General features: G+C 43.7%; 1 protein-coding gene across 1 annotated transcript in view; it reads left to right on the forward strand.

Annotated features, from left to right (window-relative positions):
• Window positions 1–402: 402 nt before the first annotated feature.
• The window catches only part of GMPR (guanosine monophosphate reductase), a 47999-nt gene continuing 22874 nt past the window's right edge, over window positions 403–25527 (forward strand). The window contains exons 1-6 of the mRNA XM_054019579.1: window positions 403–4049; window positions 9322–9441; window positions 10239–10322; window positions 11201–11374; window positions 18415–18496; window positions 23070–23176. Coding sequence (XP_053875554.1) covers window positions 3963–4049; window positions 9322–9441; window positions 10239–10322; window positions 11201–11374; window positions 18415–18496; window positions 23070–23176 — 654 coding nt within the window. The 5' untranslated portion in view covers window positions 403–3962. The remainder of the gene's footprint in view (window positions 4050–9321; window positions 9442–10238; window positions 10323–11200; window positions 11375–18414; window positions 18497–23069; window positions 23177–25527) is intronic.

Consider the following 25527-nt stretch of genomic DNA (forward strand, 5'->3'; position numbering starts at 1 on the left):
CTGCACGCTGGGGGATCTAGTCACACAGAGTGTTGGGGTTCTTAGGGACTGGCTTGATTTTTGGCTTATTGTGAAAGTCGGGGTGCTTATTTACCGTGTGAAAGTGGGCAACTGTGGTCCTGACATGAGGACCAAGTCCACAATTTTACAAATAAGTTAAGAGAAGTATCTCAATGCATCTTTTGTGACAATCAAGGCATGGTTTTCTGTTGACATTCTCATTAGTCATCCAGTGCTCAGGACTCTCCAAAGCACTCAGACTTTGCTAGGATTGTCATCCCATGCATTTTGCAATATTTTGGAATTGCAACTGGCTGACGAAGAGGTTAATTTGCTCACTTAAAAACAAACTGAAACTGGATTCAAAGGAGTACTTTTTATGCAGTATATAATTAACTTGTGAAAATACTTGTCAACAGATATAACTGATGAAAACTGCATAAGATTAAAAAATAAACAGATATAAATGTAAGTGGCACCTTGCCCAACCTCCTAGACCTACACACAACCAGTTTTAGGGTAATTCAGATCAGAATGTTGCAACTGATCCTGTCTATAAAATGGGACAGATCAAAACCTCAAGCCTGCAACACCCTGAATTCTGGGAGGACTTCAGATCAGGATCTGAAATTTGTGGTTTAGGCTCGTCTTTACTATGAAATAAATAAGCATGTGTAGTTACACAAAAGAGGCTAAAAATCACAAGGGCCAGTACTACTCCAGCTTCAGTTAATCACCAGCTGGAGTAAGGAAGATGATTCTCTCTGAGACATAGTGTTGCACATTATTATGATGCATTTTTTTACCTTTCTCTAAAGCATGAGGCATAGAGAAATGTCAGAAGACAGCATACTAGATGAGATTGACCATTGATCTTTTCTGATAAAGCAGTTCAGAAGTTTTCTTCTATCATGTCACTCGCAAGATAAAGGGCTAACTTGAGCCTTGGCTGTATAAACAGGGGAATATCAAGTAGGAGTAGGGAGGTGATATTATTGTTGTCAACAGCAGTGATGACCACTACTAATTGAACACTGTGTCCTGGTGTCCACACTTTAAAATTGGAGAGAGTTCACAAAAGAGCTACAAAATAATTACAGTTTTGGTAATCATGTCTCAAAGTGAGAAACTAAAGGAGCTCAAGCTATTTAGTTTATTGAAGAGATGACCCATTCACAGTCTATAAGTACCTATGCAGGGTGAAAATATGTAATATTAAAGGGTTCTGTAATCTAGAGAAAAAGGCATTCAAACCAGAAATAAAGGACAATTTTTTAACAGTGGCAATTAACCATTGGAACAGCAAACAAAGGGATATGCGGTCGATTCTCCATCATGTGAAGTCTTTAATTCGAGATGAGACACCTCTCTAAAAGATATGGGTCACAGGCTATGCCTACACTGCCCCACAGTTCAGACTACGGGGGCTATGAATAGCAGTGTGCACCGAAGTGCTGAGTTGAAATGCCTCTGTGTGGATGCAGCAGGAGCGAAATAAAAGGTTCATAGTTCACATTAATGTAATCCTGTTTGAAGAGGATTACACTAATATGAACTAGGAACCTTTAAGTTTGCGCCCGCAGCAGTGGTGCTGGAACAATTTTTATAGTGGGGGTGCTGATGGCAGAAACCATGTATTTGAGTTGTTATTACTATTTCAAGCCAATGGGTGCAACAGCGCCCCTATTTCCAGCACTTATGGCCCGCAGTGTCCACATGGCGGAGTTACAGCACAGCACTTTGGTGTGCACTGCTATTCACACCCCCTAGTCTGAATTACGGGGCAGCGTAGACAAGCCAACAGTTTCAGTGTAGCTGCACCTGTATTTCCCTCTCTCACCTTGAACACCCCAAAAATGGAGACACCCAAAATTAGTGGCTACTTTTGAAAATTTGGTCCACAGTGCTCAGCAATATTGATTTATCTGGGAGACACCAGCAACCACTGCCGTAAGAGCCATGCTGAGGGCAGGGGATCTGCTGGGCTGTGTGCAATTTGGAGATAAAGAAGGCAGTGTCATGTGGCTCTGCAACACATCTGCTTTTTGCTTGGAAAAAGAAGCCAGTGGTGAACTGCATGTTCCACTCTCCAGCTATGGGCAACATAAGCTTTATATTGCTTCCACCAAAGTCAGTGGCAAAACTGCCATTGACTTGAGTTTAATAGATCTTTAAATCCAGAAGGGATTGCTCCGATGATCTAGGCTGACCTCCTGTATTACATGTCATAGAATTGCAGTCAGTTAATCCTGTATGCAGCCTAACTTAATGGAAGCAGAATATGCCCAAATTCTAATTTCTTTGCTATGGAGCTTTTTTCATTTAAAAATGTCTAACAGCTCCTAATATTTTAAATAAATAGAGAACAAATAAGCCAAATTTCAGCCTAATTGATATTTGAGAGGACCAAAAGTACCCTCCCTTACTTCCCCATACCTACCAAAATTGGGGTGTATGTACAAAAGAAACTCCAAATGACTGATGGCGCTACTGATATGCTGTAATTAACTAGTTGCCAGGTTTCATCTACATTTCTACTCTATAACTGCAAGGCTATAACAGAACAAAACACACATCAGTTTGTGTAACAGTTCCTAAACTTCACTCACCATCACTTTTCCTGTCAGGTAGGCGTTACACAACTCAGCCTAGTAAATAGACATGGGCCTGAGCTGCAAAGCTTGGGTCAGCTCTGAATTTCACCACAGCTCAGGGACGGTCAGGTTTTGGTCAGCCCTTTATAAAGAGATAGGGATTAACTGCAAAGGTCAGGTCCAGATCTGAGCTTCTCAATGTTTTGTAGGGTTCCAGATTCAAGAGGATGGCTTCCATCCAGGCCTCCACCATTACTTGTCTGAGAGCTTAATTATGCTTGTGCGCCACTGGCAGGTCACTCTCCTCTCTTGGATGCATAGAGCATTGGCTTCAGCAAGCAGAGCCAGCAGGTGAGGAGGAGTTTCGCACCCTCACTTCTCTTAAGTGCCATACACTATACTCTCAGCGCTGCTCTCATGTGTGAAGGCTACAGCAGAGGGCACAGAATGAAAGGTCAAAGAGGAAAAAACCAGCAGACAGAAGGAAGGACAAGAGACTAGCCAACCACTGAGGCCTAAACCTGAATGACAGCCTCAGAACAGAGGAAATTAGGTCAGGCCCTAATGCCAAGTACTGGAGGAACTAGGGACGCAATTTGTCTGAAATCTTAAACAAAGGAGCTGCAAAAATGTTAAAGAAACACTGAACAAGATCCGCCGGATGACTGGCTCCATTGAAAACAAGCAGCACTTGTGTGGTGATACCAGGGCACGGGCACCACAGCCACCCAGTCTTCCTCTGCCAGGAATGCAGCTTCAAATAAGGGAAGGGAGTAAAGTCTGAGCCTTCAGTGACACAGGTGACGTTTCATAACGGGATCGCTGGGGGGATGCACTACAGCACAGCCGGCATAACACACACAACGGAGCCCCTGCTTCCCAGAGAGCAGATAGCTATATATAGCTAGAGCTTGGTCACATGGGCTGGGAGCTTCCTCCTTTCCCCTCGGTTCACCCTTAACTGGACACGGCTCCAGCTTGCCAGTTGCCACAAGCACTCTCCGGTGGGTGACGCCTCGCTCCTGCCCACGCACCCACTCGGCTGAGTCCGGAGCGCCCTGCGGCAGCGCGCTGTAGCAACACGCCGCCCCACGCCCAGCCCCTGAGCCAGACACAGGCAGGCAGGCGAAAGGTGCAGGGGAGGACGAGGAGCAGCTGCCATTGTGCCGTGCAGCGGCGCCTGCTAAAAAACAGCCCCGTGTGACTGTCTAATAAAGCTCGGGCGCTTGAGCACCAGCTCCGGGCTCTTCGCGGCGCGCCCTATAAAAACCTTCCTGGCAAAGGGCTCGGCTCGGCACCAGACGCGGACCGGCGGCAGCAAGGAAGCGCATCCGCGAAGAGGGGGGCGCCCCCCACAGTCCCGGCGAGATGCCCCACGTAGAAGCGGATCTCAAACTGGACTTTCATGACGTCCTGCTCAGACCTAAGCGAAGCAGCCTCAAAAGCAGAGCCGAGGTGGGGGCATTCAAACCGAGCATGCTGGGGGGGGGGGGGTCATTCTGTAGCGTTAACTTCGCAGCCGCTTTCTCGCGGTTGTTTTTATTTCCCAGGCTGCGCAGGGTTACCCGGGGAACCCGCCCCCGCACACCGTTTTAACAGACAGCCGGGGGGGGGGTCACTTAGCTGAAGCCACATTGCGGGCGACCTTTCTGCAGCGCGGGGGGAGCGGCCGGGCCGCTGTGCAGCCCTGGTTGGAAAGGCGCCCGCTGCTCGCGGAGAGGTGCAAGGAGCGCTGCTGATCTCTGTGCTGACGTGAAAACTAGAGAGTGCTCGGACCTTAGCTTTCCTGGGGCATCCGCGGGTTTTTGCAGTGCCCCGGGGCGGGGGAGAGAAGGTGACTGTGTGTAATTCCCCTGCAGCGCGCAGGGAATGTGTGCGCTGCTAAGCCAGCACCGGGACACTCCTCCTCCCCGGGGGTCTACTTACAAACCATGCGTCCCGGGGCGAACAGGCCTGCCCTTGAATCTGGCACCGGGGGGTGCACGTGACAATAAATACAAAATGAGCTGAAGGGGAAGCCCCAGTTAGTAACTGAGCAGGAGGCGAGGTTTTTAATGCCGTGGTGCCATTGAATTGGCTCTGCCTGTCAGAGGGCTGGGATCCTGTTCAGCTGGCAACCTATTAACTGGCCGCGTCTATCTCCGTTATGTAAATCCCTGCAGTCTGACCAGTTCTGGGTGTGTAACTGCATCGCCACAGCTGAGTTGGGTCTCAGTAACTGCAGCATATGCAGCTCTCAGTCATCTGACGGAGGATCATTATTAGCCAGTCAAAGCATTTCCATAACGTGTGCATGGTTCTCTCTCAGTAACCTTCACACTCATTACGGGAAACCCCACAAAACTCTGCATCGCTAGGAGCTCACAACAAACATGGCCGCCTCATCTTGTGACACCATTCACCCCACATGTTAAATACCATGTGATTAATACAGGTATTGCATTGGATTTGGGAAGGGAGGGAGGATTCAGCCTTCAACAAGGGGCAAAGGAGATAGTGAGAAGAATAGGATCAGGAGGGAAAGGAGTCAAAAGTAGAGGTGGCTGGATTTGTTATGGGCAGGCATTCTGAGAGCTAATCCAAGCAGAAGCATTTCACCAAGAAGAATACAGGAATAAGGCTGAAGAGTCCCTCTCAGCATGATAATAACTTGAGCAGTGCTCCCTTTCAACTCAGTAATAATGGTATCCTGGGCTAATTTACTCATTGCCCTTATTAGTTCTTCCCTCATAAGCAAGGACCACCTTTGATCATTTTCAGTAGTTCACTTAAGCAGCGTGGAGATTCCTCTTTAAAATTAAATGCAGTGGACTGGCAAACAGGTGGAGCTGTGGGTTGTGAGGTCGAGGGCCTCTTTTATTTATTTTAATGCAGGGTTTTGTATATTAGCTGTCTATGCGTGGGGGAAGGAGGGGTTGATGTGAAGGGGAAATGCTAGAAGAACCAGGGCTGGTAAGCGAGGGTTACCTCAGGAGAACATGATAAGCAGTGAAAAGCATTTCATGTGAGAAAAGCGCATGTCATGAGGGCTCAAAGAAAGCGGATGAAGGTTAAGAAATTGGACACCATCACTGAGGCTGTAGCAACAGAAACTGACAGTACCTGTGAGAGCCAAATCTGAAACAGCCCCAGTCCTGCTTCAAAACAAGAGTATAAATAAATAGCGCTGGCCAGGGAACAGAGGCTGCTTACTACAGTGGCTGATACCCAATAAGCTGATGCTTTGAAGTTTAAATTAACAGTACCTGGCAATGCAGTTCGAATGTCTTATTCTACACAGACAGCACTTTACCTAATAGCTGAGAGTAAGTCACCTTCACAGAGGGAAAGTGTAGTGCAGTAGAGCATGGCAAATTGGGCGGTGTACATTCCTTTCCCTGGCTGGTCTGCAGTGTCATCTTTTATTCTTGTTACTTTGCCTTGTCTTTGCTTCCTGGAGTTACTCCCTCCTTTTAGAGAGAGAGAACCAAAATTCAGAAGCTTGTATTCAGATTTTGAAAAAAAGGTGCGGGTAGGGAGGGGGAGTTGCATGGGCCAGGGGCTTCCTAGAGTATAGAATCATTCACCCATAGGGCATGGATTTGAAATCAAACTTGGGTTGGGAGTAACTGGAAGTTGTTAGCATCAGATGGTTGTGGGTGTCCTCGTTGAAGTGAATGCGTGGTCTCACTCCAGTTATTTGGGGGAAGCAGAGATGTGCATGGGTCCCAACATTTGCATTTGGGCACACCTGAGGGGTATTCAGGTTTGGCAGTCAGGCAGGCCCAACTGTGCTGCTGGATTTGGCCACTGATATCTCTTCTTCTCTCCCCTCCTTGCACAGACAACATAGTTGAGGGAAATGGGTCCTTCTTTCACCTTGACCACAAGAGCACGGGGGGTGGGAGCTGAGCCAATGGTGCATTCCTCTTAGCCATCCCCAGGGAGGAGACAGTGCACAGGACAATGCATTTTCTCCCTTTTCCTCCTTTCACCCCACACTGTCTGATCAGGAGGGGGGAGGGAGCCCAATATCTGCTGGGCCTTTAAGAACAAGGTACACATTGATCAGTGCTCCCTTCTGCCTGCACTACAACTTAGGATCGGGCAGAGCTAATGGAGCATTGATCTGTGTACCATATGACTTTCTCTGAGTACCTTGAACATCAATAATGCAGGGGATGATGGATGTTTGTCCAAACTCAAATATCGCTAATATTACAGATATGACCAATATTAATTTCCGCTCCCATCTCTGATGGGTGGGTGGCACATGATAAAACCACAGTTGGCACTAAGCCCCATGTTGGGACTCTGAGGAGAGGGGCCAGGGACAGCATAGTATGGAGGCTGCACCACTCTTACAGGTCACTCCAGTTTCAGGCTGAGATATGCTTATCGGACAATGCTTGGGAAGCTTACGCTGCTGCTGCCTGTGCTGGATTTTATTCTCGGGCCCTTCCATTTTGATCGTTGCCAGTCCGGTATGTTTCAGGAAGACTAGCCATTAGTTTAAAATTGTAAACTGAAAGAAGGCTGGAGAGCTGCATGAAACTGAGGGAGTTGTTCCTCCACTTACCTTAATGTCAAATCTCATTTCCTGTAAGGTATGGTAATCCGCACGATGCAGTGTGGCTGCTACTGGTGCCCTCATTCCTGGAAAAATGGGGCAGCCTGTTCACAGTAGATAATTGGTGTGTGTGTGTGTTGGTTTTACATTTTTTTTTCTAAGTGTACTTTCCCATTGGTGAAAAGTTGCTAGATTAACAACCCTGGAGACTGAAGTCTTCTCTCTAGATACACAGAAAAAGAACGTCATGGGGGAGGGATTGCAAGCTTCCTCCACAACACCCCTGTCAATACAGCGTTCTCCCTGGAAATGTCATTGTACATCTAGAGTAATGTGAGAAAGACACGCAGCACCTACCTGGGTCGTTTCAGAGCTGGAATAAGAAGTGGAAGTGAGGCTCCCTGGAAGAAGAAAGGTCTTATGGTTCAGGCACTGTCCACATCTTGCCCTGTGTCTTGGTGCTCTCCATATGAGCATTTCCTTTCCTCCTCTTTTCATGTTCGTTTGAATGGGCGTTTGGATTGTATATTAGTTTAGAGCAGTGGTTCTCAAACTGTGCTCTGTTATCTCTTCCTGTCCCCAGCTTCTAAATTGCATTAAAAGAAGTACAAATACATTAAATGCTTTGCTAATATTTGCTTTTCCATGTGGGATGTGGCAGAAATTGCTATATGAATATTATGTGATTGAAAATGGGAGGCTGGGTGGGTCTACATGATGGAATTGGGAGTCAATGGAATGGGAGTTGATCCGCAAGGCAATCTCTCTATTAAGATGTGAGCTCCTATTTGGATTGTAAGCTCTTCGTGGAAGGATCTTTCTTTTTCTTATTACGTGTTTGGAGAGCCTAACACAAAAGGTACTCCGCTGTGACTGGGGCCCCTAGGTGCTACTGAAATAATAATGTGGTTTGCATTGTGGAAAAGTTTGATAACTCCTGACTTAGAGCTCCAAAGAGCCTGTAAGCAAACTGTCAAAATCAGGTGTTCTTATGGTATCTGGTGGTGGGCATTTTACCTCATTTCAGCTCTTTGAAGCATCTCTCTGGTGAAGGCTGAAGAATGGAAAATGTAGAGACCAGTGAAGGAGTCTCAGCAGTGTGTGGGGAGATACTTCACAGATTAACCCAATGTCTTAATATTGTGCGTTTGTGTTAACATTTTCTATTGGGGAGTGCTAAATAAGGGAGATGCTCTTTATACAGTAACTCCTCACTTATCATTGTAGTTATGTTCCTGAAAAATGCAACTTTAAGTGAAAGGATGTTAAACAAATCCAATTTTCCCATAAGATTTAATGTAAATGTGGGGGGGTTAGGTTCCAAGGAAATTTTGTTATGGGCAGACAAAAGGCATTATATACTGTACAGTACTGTACTGTGGTTGGGAAGGGCCCCTGGCTTACCGCACCCAGGCACAGCCTGCTGCAGGCAAGGATGCTAGGAAGTACCTTCGCAGCGGCAGCTTCCCTGGAGAAGAACAGGCACTGACTTTGCCGGGGGATGCTCCAGGCCCGCCTCTTCCCATCCCTGTTCCACTCCAGGCCTGCCTCTTCCCACCCCCACTCCACTTCCTAAGCGCTGCCAAACAGCTGTTTGACGGTGGAGGAAGTGCTGGGAGGAAGAGGGAGGAGGCGGAGAAGAGGAACTTGTGCAATGCTCCCTTGTAAAGTCGCTGCTCTTCTACAGAATCTTACAAGCAGTGGACAGAGCAGGCAGCCAAACAACATTGTAAGGGAGCATTGCACAACTTTATGGTATTGCCACCTTTACTTCTGTTCTGCTGGTAGCAGGGCACTGCCTTCAGAGCTGTGAAATCCCTATAGTATAAGGTAAAAATACACATGACCAGATTTCATGGTCCGTGACATGTTTTTTTAATTCCTTCCCTACATGTCAACAAGACTCTTCTCTGGATCATAGCCACAATATTTTGTTTTATGACATTTTCATTCTCAGCTGGGAGGCAGAGGTGGGAATGCTTCCAGTGGAAGAAAACAATGGCACATGTAAGAGCAAGAGTACTGCAGGGATGAGTGAGAGGCTGGGCTCAATTCTGCTCCCACTGAAATCAGTGGCAAAACTCCTGTTGTCTCTGCGCCGTATATAATTGTGACAGCTTGGGGATAATCTCTGTTGGTATAAAGGTACTTACCAGAATTTGCATTCATTCCTCACAGGTAGATCTCATTCGCACCTTCACATTCCGCAACTCCAAACAAACATACACAGGGATCCCCATTATGGTGGCAAATATGGACACTGTGGGCACGTTTGAAATGGCAAAGGTGATGACTAAAGTAAGTGCTGACTTTCATCTTTCTCTGCAAAAGCTGGGAAACCATTTGTTTGGTGACAGAATGTCCTGTAATAAGGCAATCACATACTTTAGATATGTGCATTGGGAGTTAGGATGCAAAGGGAACCGCTGTGATAAAATCAAGAACAGGATGGTAAAAACTTAAGACTGTGTCTTCACTGCAGAAAGAAGGTTTTTTTCACATCAAGATACCTAACCCAAGATAGCATTCTGCATGTAAAATCCTAGTGGGCACAAGGCACAGGTAATTTTTACCTGGCTGTAGCTAGTTGAGGTCAGCCCCCAGTGGGGGAGGGGATAGAATTGATATTATCAGAACCTTTTAGTGACATTACAACCTTATATGACTTAGAATAATTGCTTCTCTGTTGTTTCTATTTATAAACAGTGCATTATGTAAGAGAAATCTGATTAGCTGCAAAGATATTGATCATGCAGGTTATCTAGTAGTACAGCTACTGCAATCAGAACTCATTAGTTAATTGGCCTCTAGCCTCATGACTCACAACACATCCATTTTGAGCAAGAAACTGAGAATACACTGAACAACTGCATACTTAATGATGGATTATTGCTTATTTAGACACGGATCCTGCAAGGTGCTAAGCACTGTGAACTCTCACTGAAGAGGAATCAGGATCAAACCCTAATTCATTATTATTTCAAGCAAGATTAATATAAAAGTAAGACACAGTGACATGTCAGAGTGCTAAGTTTGCAGCTGCAGAATGGGAGAAAGAGAGATGACTAACTTGCTTGTTTCTTTTCTTTTTCTAGCATGCAATGTTCACTGCTATTCAGAAGCATTATTCTCTGGAAGAATGGAAACTGTTTGCAGTGAATCACCCAGAATGCCTTGAGGTATATTCCCATATTATAAACTCATTCTGCCCTGCCTTAAAGCAGCCCACGCACGGTTATGAAAGTTATTCCTTTATGGAAAATAATACCCATGGCATTGTTCTCTTGACATTGCACAAGGTGTTTCATTACCTGTGGCTCATTTTTAAATGATATTTTCATTATGAGGGGCTTGTCTGAAGACCAACCTATCACTTAGGTTCAACAGCTTTTTTCATATATATAGTACTAGAGTAGAGGTAGGTCTAAAGGAATATACTCTGTCTGAACACTTTGGCACTTAAGTTACGTATCTTATAGATAGCTTGAAAGCACATTTTGGTGTTGCATAGTGATTGCAGTAGTGTCGTCTCTGTAGCCTTGGATCTCTGCAGGAGGTTCTGTGAGCCAGCAGCTGTGGAAGTTATTTTTTCTATGAGGACATAGTGAGGAGGTAGATTAAGGGAAGATTGAGTGAATTGACAGTTCCGAGCCCTATTCTCTAAGGGATCCCCAAAGTTTGCAACTCTGCCTTTCAGTATACAAACTGGTTAAGGTTCTGTGTTTTTGTTGATCTGGGCAACTCAGATGACAATGGTTGCCCATGAAAGAGTCCATTTATACATTTCACGTTATTTTGTAGATAGTTTAAATGTAAATAGGGCTTATAATATGCCACTATTGCTGTATTGAAGAAGAGCCTCAAAACAAAGTGTAGGTAACTGATTGATTTGTCCAGCTATGGTATTTATTTCTGTATGGTTTTATATAGCAGAGCACTTGGTAGTTTCTATGGAAGGTTTCCCAGGGTGGGTGGAAACAGATGCAAGAACTGTGCACTTGTCTGATCTCTAAGAGCTGCTGATCATTTCTCTCTCTCTCTCTCTCTCCCTCCCCAGCATGTAGCAGTGAGCTCAGGCAGTGGGAAGGCTGATTTGGACAATCTGACAAGTATCCTAGAGGCCATTCCCCTTATCAAGTACATCTGCCTGGATGTGGCCAATGGATATTCAGAGCACTTTGTGGAAGTTGTGAAAACTGTCCATGCCAAGTTTCCAAATCACACCATCATGGTAGGTGGGTAGAAGAGGGGTATTGGGGTTATTGTCCTAAGCAGGGCTCAAATTTTCCTGATGCTGGGTAGTTATGCCAGACTAGCACTTCTGGTGCAGCCCCATCTATTTCTGCAGGATCTAAGTCCTCATTAACAAAATAGAGGGGCCTGAAGTTCTGCTAATTCACATCTTCTGAAAGTCTCACCCTAAGTTCCTGTCTTTGTGGTTGCAAAGATAATCTTCCCCACATGAACAAATACAATGCTCTTTTTTCCTGAGCCCAAGGACACGGGAAGTAGCTCTGTGATGCTTTGATCTGCCTCCATTCATCTCAGAAGGGTGTTGACTGGGAAGCCAAATGATGGCAGTTTAATAAAATGTCAGTGTTGTCACTTTTTCACTACTAATCAGGGTAGTAGAAATGTTCAACGTTTACTCTGAGATTGTGGTTAGAGTTCAGGATTGTGGACAGAGTTCGGATTAAGTTTTGTCCAACCTCCACCCACCTTCCACACTGACTCTGACCTTTACTCATAAATTTTGTAGTTTCGCCTTCCATGTCAGTGATTCCAAACTGAGTTCCACAGAGCACTTGCTGGTAGTGTGTGCAGAGCTGGCTGGTCACATGGTGCTGGCTCCTCCTTGTTTCCAGCTACTAAATTACATCAAAGGCATCTAAACATAGATTATATACTTTCCTAATTTTGCTGGATTGGGTCAACAGTTGCTGTAGTTGCCAGAGGACTGTTAGACACTCATGAATGGGAAGGGGAGGTGTCAGTCCAGTGACTGGAGTAGCCGCTGAGGGGACTTCACCATGGCATGCCTACCCCTCTTCAGTACACCTATGCTGTATCCCTCCTGTCCCATAAGTGCTAATGAGTAGGGAGCTTGTGTAGAACAGGGCACCATGCGGAGAGTGTATGTACACTCTTGATAGCATTATGCCTGCAGCAGAACCACACCAATTCTGCTGCTAGTGGTCCTCATTGGCCAAGGGGCAGGGAGCTGAATTTGTTCCTTAGGCTTGGTCTACACTACCCCCCCTAATTCGAACTAAGGTACGCAACTTCAGCTATGTGAATAACGTAGCTGAAGTCGAAGTACCTTAGTTCGAACTTACCTTGGTCCACACGCGGCAGGCAGGCTCCCCCGTCGACTCCGCGGTACTCCTCTCGCCGAGCTGGAGTACCGCAGTCAACGGCAAGCACTTCCGGGTTCGACTTATCGCGTCCAGACTAGACGCGATAAGTCGAACCCAGAACTTCGATTTCCAGCCGTCGAACTAGCTGGTAAGTGTAGCCAAGGCCTTAGAGAGCAGCAAAGGCTCTGATATTAGAATGATTAGCTGTCTCTTAAAGCTATTGGCCTTTCTTCAAACTAACACAAAAGAAACCACTTGCATGGGCAAGACATTGCCATTCTTTCATGCCAGGCACAAAACTCCTCCACCACACCCTTAAAATAGCTGGGAAAAAACAGGTTATAACCAGCTGATCCTGCTTGCAGCAGACAATGGAGCTGCATGTTCATGCAACTTAGGGGAGCCTATGTTCTTCCGGACCACACAGGAAGAACATGGGCTCCCCTAAGTTGCATGGGATGAAGCCGCAGTGGAAAATGGGACAGGGAGGAGGGGGAAGAACATGAAAGAAAAAGTGACGCTGAGTTCTGGCTTGTAAATGGGAAGATTGTGCTGGAGCGCCCATGGGGACCTGGGTAACCATCACCTAACAAACAGGCCCACTGCCAAAGTGACTAGATAAGATGCATGTGTGTGGCCCAATTCTGCCTTCTTTGCACACGCACATAGGGTGGATTTGATTTAAATCAAATTGATTTAAATAATGATTTAAATCACTAGTCAGGAAGACTTGATTTAATCATAGTTTTCTACATGCATTCTTGTTTGTTGTTCTAACCTTAATACATATTCTTCACAACTCAGAGATAGATGTAGGTTTCATCATATACATTTTTAAACAGTGATTTATTTTGAAAACTTTTCAGATTAGTTTTACAGCTATATCAGAAAATGAATGATTGTTTGGTTATTTCATTTACCAAAGGTAATTGAAGCAGATATTTATGAAGTCATTGGGAGGTGAACTATCTCCAATTCAACAGGTTAATCATTAGTATTCGGAGGATTTTCTTGCCATGCTGTATTAGGAGGAGAACATCACCAGATAGACATTTAAATTGTTTTATTTAACTAAAACAACAACGTTAAGTATTCTGGATTTTTTTTTCTCTTCAACAGCAGACATATAATATTTTAACAAAACAAGCATCTGTCTCTTGCTTCTCACATTTATCTCCAGACTTCTTCTCCTTGTCCAGATCTATTCCGCCCCCAACAATCTTCTATTCATTGAACTTTTTGAAACTTTGCACTTTTAAAGAGGTAAGGGATTGACTCTGTGTACACAAATTTGCAGAGGGACAATAGGGTTGAGGGCTGTTATTTCTCACCTCTATATATTATTCATTTATTTATAAACATTTTGCTGTTAACAAGCACATTACCTCTGGAGACACAAATCCAGTTTGAGAAATGCAAAGCTAAGCATCTCTGATGGTATCTTCTAGACTGAGCACTGAGTCCCATTGGGTAGATAGAAAGATTAACCTAAATATCTATACAGAAGCCTGTGGAACCCTATAAGATTGGGTCCCTAATATATGAACTATTGGAACTCATTTACAAAACTTTTCTTAAACATTACATGAATATATTGTCTCATACTATAGAATTAGAATTTATAATCCCTATTCCATGATGAGATACCTTTGAGCTATAATGTGTTTTAAATAAAACTATCTTTAGATAGGTTTTTTTCCTCAAAAAGCATTTTATCAAAAAAATCCGATTTAAATAAAAAAATGATGATAAAAATCAATGATTTTTTTTTACACCCTGCACACACAGCTCTCAGTGACTTTGATAGGAGTTTGTGGGTGTGCAAAGAAGGCAGGATTGGGCCCTTGAGGGACTGACTTCAGTTTTTGAATGAATGTCTTTTTATTTCTGATGAACAGTGTTCTCTGTGGTCATATGGGCTCGAAGTGAAAGCTCCAGCCCTTAACTAATAGGTCTAAAAATAACTGTTCTAATAGCTGAAAGTGATCCCCAGGACCTTGCAGGCTGCCCTGTTCACTCTCCTCAGAATGACCCCCTACAGTTGGCTCACACTAGGAGTGCAGTACAAAACTGTAACACGAACTAGGGTCTCAGGGAATGTTTGTTCCCATGGGTCATGTAACAGGTTCAGCTGTGAGTCTGTGATGTACTGTGCAAGGCAGCTACGGCTCCTACACTGTATGCCACGGGGCTCCTCATTGGCCTTTGCCTTATGTGCCAATGGAAGGATGGCTGTTGTGTAATGAGATTTGGGAGAGTGGGATATGTTTTTATAATCAATTTGGCATGCTGTCTTCTCCTCCTTTTGAATACCTAGCTCTGACATAGCCCTTTTCATCCATATATCTCAGAGCACTTCAGACAGCAGTTCAGTATCATTATTCACATGACAGGTAGGGAAACTAAGGCACAGAGAGGCAAAGTGATGTGCCTCAGGTTATCCAGTTGGACAGGAAAAGACCTGGGAATAGACCCTAGGCCTCCTGAGTTCCAGCCTAGCACCCTGTCCAGTAGATCTCACTGCCTCCCAGTGTCAGGATATTATTACAGTATTTTGTTTATTAGCAGCATAGAATCAGGAAGGCCTGATCCTACTCTTATTGAAGTCAATGTCAAAACTCCTGTTGGCTTAAATGGTGGAGGATCCTTTCCTTACAAAGGGAAATCTAGTTCATGTTTACCAATCTAGTTTTAAATGTCCCAAATGATAGGATTTCCATCATTTTCATTGGAAGACTATTACATGGCTTAATATATGTCTCTGCCAGCAAATTTTTATTTATTTATTTTCTGATATTCATCCAGAATCTGTGGTGGGTTTTATTTTTTTAAATTCTCTCCCATTACTCCTAATGATACCCCGGTGCACTATTCAAATTAATTCATCTCCATCCTTGTTTTTTACATTAAAACTGCTAGAACATTTCCCCCGAGTTGTGCATACTTAGCTCTTTGAGTTAACTGTTTGGTGACTTCATTGTCCACAAAGATGACATTTAGTCTTGGATCTGCTCAGAATATCATGGCTACTATGATAGTCATGGTGGGACTGTCTCAAATGTTTCCTGGCTCATCTTGCCATGAGGGGCACAGTTGTGATCAGGTGTTTGGCCTAGAATTAGAGGTAGGGAGGTAGAGCTAGAGGAGGCTGTACCTCCTAGGCACATCCTCTCACCTTCATCCATTGCCATTTGCCAGTGGTCTTTTGGCCAGCTTTCATTCAGCATGGCAGTGCTCCTCCCTAAGTCAATGTGAATTAATAAAAGCAAAAAGTGGAATTAACTACAACTCCGCAACCTACAAAACACCACCTCTGGGAGAAACCATGACACCAGGACCCACCACATGGATTCTACATGACACCCCAATATAATCAACCCCTAACTAGAGCTGAATTATTTGTATTTTCCAAAGGATTGAATTTCTCCCCCACCACAGAACCTGATACCATAATAATATGGAGAGCTAAAAATTCTTTCTCCAACCCTGCCTTAAAGAATTATTTCACAAGAAAGACACCACCACCCACAACTACCATGTCCCCACTAAGTCATAAGAAAAACGAATCATCTGACTGGACACCAACTAGTGGACAAAACCTGACACTTTAACATTACATTGATTGCTTCAGGGAAAAAATAAACAGTGAAATCCTTAACAAACATCACATCCACCACAATCTCTGCACTGCCAAGTGGACAACTATACAGTCCCTGAAATCCAGCCACCAAATAATGATCAAACCAGCAAACAATGAGACACTATCATAGTCCTCAGCCATGATGACTATGTCAATGAGGCCAACCAACAACTGTGTGACATCATGTACTATAAAGAACGTAAAGATGACCCCACACCACAATTCACTCAAGAATTTAAGGATATCCTCAATTCCTTCCCCAAACAACTCCAAGAGAGAGTCTACACCCTCATCCCCCACAGATTCACCCCAGGGACCTTTTACATGCTTCCCAGGATACACGAAAAGGGAATCTACGTTGACCCATCACATCTGGCCATGGAACTCTTACTCAAGGAATATTAGAACTCACAGAAACCATCTTCAAACCACTCCCTGCACGAAGGGCCAGCTTTCTCTAGGACACTACCAACTTCCTCCTGAAACTCTACAACATCAACGATTTTTTGCCATCCTGGATGTCATCTCCCTATACACCAACATCCCTCACCATGACAGCATCACTGCCTGTCTCAAATATCTACAAGACAATGGACAACACTCAGATATCCTCCCCTCCCTCCCCCCCAAACTCAAACACCAAACTCAACCATTTCAGCTTCACCCTTAACAACTTTTACATTCAACAATAAACACTTTCCCCAAACCTTGGGAACAGCCATGGGTACTGGATGGCTCCCCAGTATGCCGACCTCTTTGTGGCCCATCTCGAGGAAGAATTTCTGGAAAAATGAAACCTAAAACCAATGATATACCCGAGATATATCGGTGATATTGTCATCCTCTGGGCAGATAACCAGAACTCCTTCATAGACTTCCACAACAACTTCAACCATCACCGCCCATTCATCAAACTCTCTCTAGAACACTCCCACACCAGTATCAACTTCCTGCACATCATGACTGGCTTCAACAATTGAACCTATAGAATATACCAGAAACCCACGGGTCACTACATTCACCTCCACAGATCCAGCAACCACTCCAGACACACCAAGAAATCTGTTATCTACAGCTAGGCACTCATATACCATAACTTACCAAGTATCACACTGTGCACATGGTAATCTGCTTTAGTGATACAAAGCGCGTTCTTAATCTTGCAAGTGCCACACTTCCTTCCACCTCACCCAAGAGCACACAACATAAAGCACAGCAAGAGGCTGCAGGACAGGAAAGAAGCAGCACTTGGCTGGAAGCACTGAGCCAATTCTACATTCTGTATTTTTTGCAGGTCTTTCATCTTTTTTTAATCTTATTTTAAAAAATCAATTTCATACGATTTTGAGTGTTTCCTACACGCCAGTCTACTGCCCACAATGTTGCTGGTTTGTTAAGTGTCTCAAATGGTGGGTTTCTGACTAGTTCAGTTTTACTAAAAGAGAACTGAAATGCATTAAAAATAAATAAATAGGGAGATTACGAGCCAAGAGCAGCAGACAGAGAATGGGCCTCACCCTACATTATCCAATTTCTGTTGACTTCAATAGGCATTGTGACTGAATAAGGACTGAGTAAATACTGAGTTAGGATTTGCTCCCTGGTCTTCCATTTCAGTGCTGCCACAAACGACTGCTTTAGTAAGGATCCTTATTTAAAGGTGATCTAAGTGGTTTTTAACCTCTCAAAATCTAAATTCAGATCCTCCCTAAAATGAACAACCCATACTAGCACAAGGATCACAAATGGATGATGCAAGGTATGCAGAAATCAAGGTTAATGCAAGCAACATGCAAGAGTTGTGCCTGGTTAAGGATGCATGCACTTCCCATAGGCGTTGGCGTGTATACTCTTTGGACGTTTGCTGCTGTGGGAAATGACTTGAGGATTTGGCCCTTCATGAATAAACGATTCACTGGATGGGGTTTTAATGCAACCCATTATTGAACAAGAGACCAGCCACAAAATTAAAATCCGGAACTGGGCTTGGGTTCCAAACATCCAAGTTAGAGATGTTTGGGCCAATCACTAATCTCATTTGAATCCAGGAGGTACCTGTGTTATCTGTCTAATTTATATGAAATGTACAGTGGACAACCTGGTAATATTGTAATAACAGAAGTACAGTTCCCTAATGAGTGAAGTTAACTGTTTGCCCTTCCTGGTATATCAGCTAGTATAAGAAATGAATAAAAACAAGCAGTATCATCATTATTTTTTTACTGCATGTGGCTTTAAAATCTCCCGTGTGTAATATTGTTGCTTCTGTCTCAGGCAGGTAATGTGGTGACAGGAGAGATGGTGGAGGAACTTACTCTTTCTGGAGCAGATATCATTAAAGTGGGTATCGGACCTGGTAAGTCATATCTGGGCTGAAAAATGAAGACGTGGGTGGAAGGGTTGTTGCATAGATGAAACTGAATGTATATACCACAGCCATTCACCTGTGCACAGGATCGCACTTTTTAAAGGTGCCTGGGCCAATTCATGTTAACAGAGTAGTAGACCCTGTTCTCAGAGACAGTATATGTGAGAGATAATGGGCAGAATATATGCATGAAGAGCCACAAGAATGATTGACTGAAGAGCTCAAGGATTTAAATGTGGAAGAGGCTTGGAATTTTTTCAACTATATGAAAACTATCTGAAATTTGCATCCCAAGCAAACGAAAAACTTGTAGGGAAAAGCTCCAGACCCAGCTGGATGAATAAATCACCTCAAAATGGGTTATTAGGAGTAAGCAGAGAGCACATAGGAATGGAAAATAGGGGTATATCAACAACAAAAAAAAAACCCTACGTTGTGGAGATTAGAAAATGTAGGAGTAAAGTGGGAGTTGCTACAAGTCAAGCTGAATTAACTCTTGCCAAGGAAATTTAAAAAAACCTTATTATTATTTATCTAAATAAAAAGAATAAGGAAGGATGAGGTTGGGATGCTAGTGTGGATGGGAAAGAGATTAAAGATAATCTAGGTATGGGCCAAAAACTAAATGAATGCTTTGCCTTGGTTTTCAGTAAGGATGATAATATGGAACATGTTCAGGAAGGCAGTAAGGCTGATGACATGAGTGTGTAGACATGGAAATTACCACATATGTGGTGGAGGAAAATCTTAAAGACCTTGATGTGCAAAAACTGGGGGGACCAGATCATTTCCATGCCAGGATACTGAAAGAACTGGTGCATAGGATTGCTATTTTGGTAGCAAGGATTTTTAATAAATCTGTCTATTTGGGGGAAGAACCATATGACTGGAGAATTGCTAACATCCTACCTATATTTAAGAAAGGGAATAAAGTGATCACGTGCTTATAGACCTGTAAGTCTGATTTCAGTAGTATGCAAACTGCCTTAGAACAAATTGTGAAGTGAAGAATAATTAAATTAACGGATGTTTACCAAAGATAGATCATACCAGACTAACCTGATTTCCTTCTTTGTAAAAATAACTGATTATTTTTGATAAGGGAAATGCAATGGATTTACTCTACTTGAAGGGGAGAAGGCAACAGGTTGTGCTGCAAAGGGAATTAGCTGCAAAGGGAGGGAGGTTACTAGTGGAGTTCCTCAAGGATTGGTCTTGGGACCAATCTTATTTACTATTTTTTTTTAATTAATGACCTTGTCACAAAAAGTAGGAGTTGCAAATTTGCTGATGACACAAAGAAGGGGGGAGGCATCATCAATACGGAGGCAATCGGAATATTAGACAGGAAGCGCTGGATGATCTTGAAAACTGGAGTGACAGAAATGGGATGAAATTCGATAGTACAAAATACACTTAGGTCTAATAATAAGAATTCCTGCTACAAGCTGGGGGCTTATCACTTAGAAGCAACAGGAGAGGCAAGAGACCTGGGTGTGTAGGTTGATCACAGGATGACTGAGCCACCAATATGATGCGGCTGTGAAAAAGGCAAATGCAATCCTAGGATGTATCAGGTGAAGCATTTCCAGAAAAGCTAGAAAAGTATTAATGATATTGTACAAGGCACTGCTAATTTAGGATACTGTGTATAATTTTGGTCACCTATGTTAAAGATAAATTCAGACTGGAATAGGTGCAGAGATGAGCTACTAGGATCAGGGGAATGCAGGGCCTATTTTATGAGAGGTGACTGGAACAATTTGGCTTCTTTAGCAGAAAGAAGGCTGAGATGGGATATGATTGCTCTCTATAAATACGTTGGGGGGTAACTACCACGGAGAGTGAAGAGCTATTTAAGCCAAAGGACAATGTTGGCACAAGAACAAATGGCTATAAACTGGCCATGAACAAATTCAGGTTGGAAATTAGGAGGAGGTTTCAGAGGGGGGATGATCTGAACACCTCCCAACAGGAGTTGTGGGGACATTAGTTTAAGAGTGAGCTGGAAAAAATTGAGTGCAATTGTATGGTGGGGTTGCTTGTGATGGTAGGGGGTACAACTCAGCAGCCCTTTGGCTCACCTCCAGTTTATGGCTTATGGTCTTAAGAGCACATGCTTCAGGGTTTCAGCCAGCCACCTGCAGGAGCCAGGAAGGGATATTTTCCTCCCTAGTGGTGGTGTTTTTTTTTAATCTCCTTCCGCTGAAGCATCGGAGATGGCCAGGGCTGGAGATGGGACATTGAATGGGGAGGGCCAGAGGCTTTGAGGTGGCACTCAGCATTCTCTCTCTCTCAGGTTTTTGGCTGGCTGGTTCTTGCTCACATGCTCAGGGGCACCATAGTTTGGGGGCAGGAAGGAATTTTCCTCCCTGGGCAGAGTTGGCAGTGACTGGGTTTTTTACACCTTTGTCTGCAGTTCGTGGGTGCAGGTCACTGCCAGGATTCTCTGGGTATATCTCACTTAATCATTTCCCAGCCATTGCAGGGGCCTTGGTGCACCTCAGTCGCTCTTATTCTCTGCCTTTGGCACATCATAGTCTAGTCTCCTGTGGACTGTAATACTTTGGTCTCATTTCAGGTGTTGGGTTTAGGGTGCTAGGTGGTGTTCATGGCCTGTGATATATAGGAAGCCAGACTGGGTTCTTCTGGCCTTAAGCACTCTGACTCTATTAGCAAACAAGCCTTATAGTGACAGGAGCTCAATCTGTTTAGCTTAACAAAGAGAAGTTTAAGGGTTGACTTGATCACAGTCTGTAGTTACATGGGGAGCAAAAGTTTGATAATGGGCTGTTCAGTCTAGCAGACAGAGCAATGACCGTGGCTGGAAGTAGAAGATTGGATGTTTTTTAAAAGGGAGATTCTAGTTCAAACAGAATTATTTTGGGTGAGTTCTAGGGCCTATGTTATACAGGAGGGTTGGAGCCAACGATCACAGTGGACCCTTCTGGCTTTGGAATCTGTTTCACTGAGTTATTCTGAGCTAAAGATGTGTGGATGAGAGGAAGCATGGTGGTGTCAGCACAATCAATGGCAATGCTATGTTCGGGACTGCTGGTGAGACTTGCCGCATCCTGTTACAAAAAAGACAGGCTGAATCATCTCAGTTAAGTTTCCTGAGGATATATTGTTCAGGGTAGGCACTCTTATTTCATCACTTGCCTAATAAACATAGTGTAAATCACTAAATCATTTATAAAACTATATTAAGATCAGATTGCCGCCTTGCACACCTCTAAAGTGCTTTGAGATCTATGGATGGAAAAGCACTAAGTACAAAGTATGATGCATTAATATTTAGTAGTTGTAATGTGTTTGTTAATGGTTTCTTAGGTGCCAATCACTGTAGCACTTTCTAGGGTAAATAAATCTGTGTGAGAGGATCCCACAGGACTTCATGAGTCTTTTTTTATTTTTCCTTGTTCCCTTCCCTGGTACTGCTATCTGGGATATATAGCTAGAATTTCTTTCCTCTTCTTCTGTCTCCTACCCCTTTGGGCCTGTGTCTTCGAGGATATGTTTACACTACAAAGAAAAGACCTGTGGCCATGAGTCTCAAAGCCCAGGTCATTTGACTAGGGCTCCTGCTATGGGGCTAAAAATAGCAGTATATAGGTTGGGGCTCAGCCAGAGCTTGAGCTCTGAAACCTGGGGGAGGGGAGGGGGGGTGATGAGGGAAGGGGTTTCAGAGCCTGAGCTACAACTCAAGCCCAAATGTCTACGCTGCTACTTTTAGCTCCATAGTGTGAGTTTTGTGAGCTCAGGCTCTGGCACTCGCTGCTATGGGTCTTTTTTTGTCAGTGTTGGCAAACCCTGAGTCACTGGATGTTGGTTGTAGAACAAGGGCGTGCCTAGTCCTTTTGTGTCTTCCCATTTACCTTTCCCCTTCTCATAGAAGTCTTTTTTTTTTTTTTTTTAATAGCTGTGATTGCAGACCATTAGAAAACACTTAGGCTAGGTCTACACTACCCGCCTGAATCGGCAGGTAGAAATCAATCTCTCGGGGATCGAATTATCGCTTCTCGTTGGGACGCGACAATCTATTCCCCGAATCGACGCTCTTACTCCACCAGCAGAGGTGGGAGTAAGCGCCGTCGACGGGGAGCCGCGGAGGTCGATTTTGCCGCTGTCCTCACAGTGGGGTAAGTCGGCTCCGATAGGTCGAATTCAGCTACACTATTCGCGTAGCTGAATTTGCGTATATTAAATGACACCCTCCCCCCGTAGTGAAGACCTGCCCTTAGAGAAAAACATCCAGAGGAAGAAAGGAAGTCCAACCTGAGAGCCTGGCCCATAAAAGGGAATGGGGATATGAGGCACCTGAACTACAACTTCCATGAGCCACTGTGGCAGTGTTTCAAAATCAAAGTATTTCAGTTTTCAGATGTTCTGTTTTATGATGAAAAATTAAAATTTTCCATGGAAGGCAGACACTTTTTGTTTAAAAAAAATTCATTTAGGCTAAACCCCAATTTTCTATTGCGGAAATAAAAATCAACAGAATTTTTTTTCTGCTAGCCTGTTGGCTACATTCTTTTGATCTTATTTTCTTTTCATCTAGGTTCTGTGTGCACCACCCGGATTAAGACAGGTGTGGGCTACCCTCAGCTGAGTGCTGTGATCGAGTGTGCAGACTCTGCCCATGGCCTGAAGGGGCATATCATTTCTGTAAGTGAGTATAGTCTGCCAAACACCACTCGCTGCAAATGAGGGCAGGAATGCTAAATAAACAGCCCGGAACACTGAAACTAAGGATCTTCATTAAACTCTCTTTTGTAGTTCTTAGTTAATCAGTCAGAGGTTTGCAACAGTACAAATGATACCCAATTCCTGCTGACTTTCAGTGGGAATTGGGCACTTAATCCCTATTTGTGCTTTAGAAAATTTCCTTCTCAGCCCCCCGCATCTCCCAGTGGAAAATTACAAAACTCCAAAGTCTGGGATATAAATTAACAGAATTAAAAGAAAGTTAACATTTTGAGATGGAGGCAAACAACTGCCCCTGTGGAAGGAAGATCCCTTTGAATGGGTGAAAGAAAAGGATGATTGTTACCAGTGAGCAGGACATGGGAGTCACAGGCAGCCACCCTACTAGGAGCTCGTGTACTGACAACAGGGCCATTTCAGACAGTGGAGCTGCAGAGGTCCTCACCCCACCTAGACAAGTTGAAATGTTAGGGAGGGATTACTGCAGAGCCACATGACTCAGACTTTCATACATATTGTTTTGGTCTCTGCTGTTGCCATGAACACATCTGTAAAACTCCATAACTCATAAAATTATGAATTACTTTTATATATGGTCTGGTATTTCTACTTGCTCCTGTGAACTCCATATAGGTGAGCAGGGGAGGAGAAAAAAATATGTATGAATGAATAATAAAAAAGGGATAAAGATCTGATTTTAACTAGTACTTGCTTTCCTCCTCCCTGCCCCCAGTCTATTACGCATCCAGTTCCAAGAAATACAAACAGACCATTTCAAGTTAGAACGTTTCAGAGTATCAAGTTACTGGGAAGAGGAGACATTCTTATTCCCCAGAGCCACAAGTCATTACCACCACAAAGCTCGGTCAAATTGCAGCAGCTCATACTCCACACCACTATCTAGAAGTCTTGAGAATTTAATAGGTGGTATCAAAGCAGTGATGTTTACAGAACCATCCTGATTTTCCAATGATCCTTTTCTTCCACCCACCATTCTATTATTTTTTAATAGAGATGGGCTCAGAATTTGGATCCAGGTGCATATTTCAAACTCCTTAAAGTCTTGGATCAGATGTTTTGATTTGGGCCCAGATCTAAGGTTTGGTTGGGGCCCTAACTCTAGGTTGTTTTTTGTTGTTAAACTCTATCCACTTAAACACTCTCAGTTGCCTCTTGGATATGTCTACATGTTGAGCTGGGGGTATTATGATTCCCATCTTGAGGCATCATGCTCACATTAGCTCCCATCAAACTTGTATGATAAAAATAGAGTGTAGTTGCAGCAGTGTGAGCAGTGTGAGGGGGTAGCTGACCACAGTATGTGCCTAGGGATTTGGCTGGGGAAGTACTTGGGGTGGCTAGTCCTTCCTGCCACTCGCACCAATGACTACACTCTATTTTTAGTATGCTAGCTTGATGAGAGCTAGTGTGAAATATGTCTCCTTGCGCTGGGAATCACACCCACAGCTCAAAGTGTAGACATATGCTTGGAGAACAAAGGCTTTAGGCTTTTGACAGCAGCAAAAACACAAGAATCTGTCATCTCTTCTGCCAGTATTTGAGTTTGGCTCCCTTAAATTGCTGGAGAGATTACGGTTACTAAGAGACAATGGGGAATGGGAGTCTTTTCATTAATTTACACACGAGAGTTGCCTTGTACAGAGATTGTTAATGGATACAATTGGAGGCATGGCAAGGAAGAATCTAGTGTTTGGATGCACTATAATAGAGTTTTTTTTAATACTTGGACTTTACAGTAATTGAAGTACAGTTAAAGTCAGAACAGTGATTGGCTCAAATTCCCCTCCCAGTTATGACCATGCAACCCCATTTAGTGCAATGAGATTGTAGGGCTCCATATTTAATCCATGTCATTGATCTCAAGCTCAGATATTTTCTGTGAAGAAGAAGAAGAAGAAAAAAAAAGGGAAATATTTCCCCCCTAACTGCTGCACGATACTCTGCTTGGGATCTAAGCATTGCAGCTGGGTTCTTTCTGAGTCTTGTGTCATTACCAATAATAAAGGGTCTACTGGCTGAATTTAGCTATGAATTTTGTTGATGGCATATTTCTTAGCTATCTGTTCTAATGTAACGTATACATTTATACGACACTCATCACGGTGATATCTGACTGAATATTTTGCAAAATCCACTCACTTAAAATAGTTACCTTCTCTTTAGTTCTCTCTCCCCTATCCACAAAAAGATAGAGAGGCTTTATTTTATTGTGAGAAAGCCCAGGCTTATGTGAGAGAGACAGAGGTGTCCCTAAAATAGGGTGGACTCAACCCACTGAAAACTTTGAAGAT

This window comes from Malaclemys terrapin, chromosome 2 (genome assembly GCF_027887155.1).
Source record: "Malaclemys terrapin pileata isolate rMalTer1 chromosome 2, rMalTer1.hap1, whole genome shotgun sequence".
Lineage (NCBI taxonomy): Eukaryota > Metazoa > Chordata > Testudines > Emydidae > Malaclemys > Malaclemys terrapin.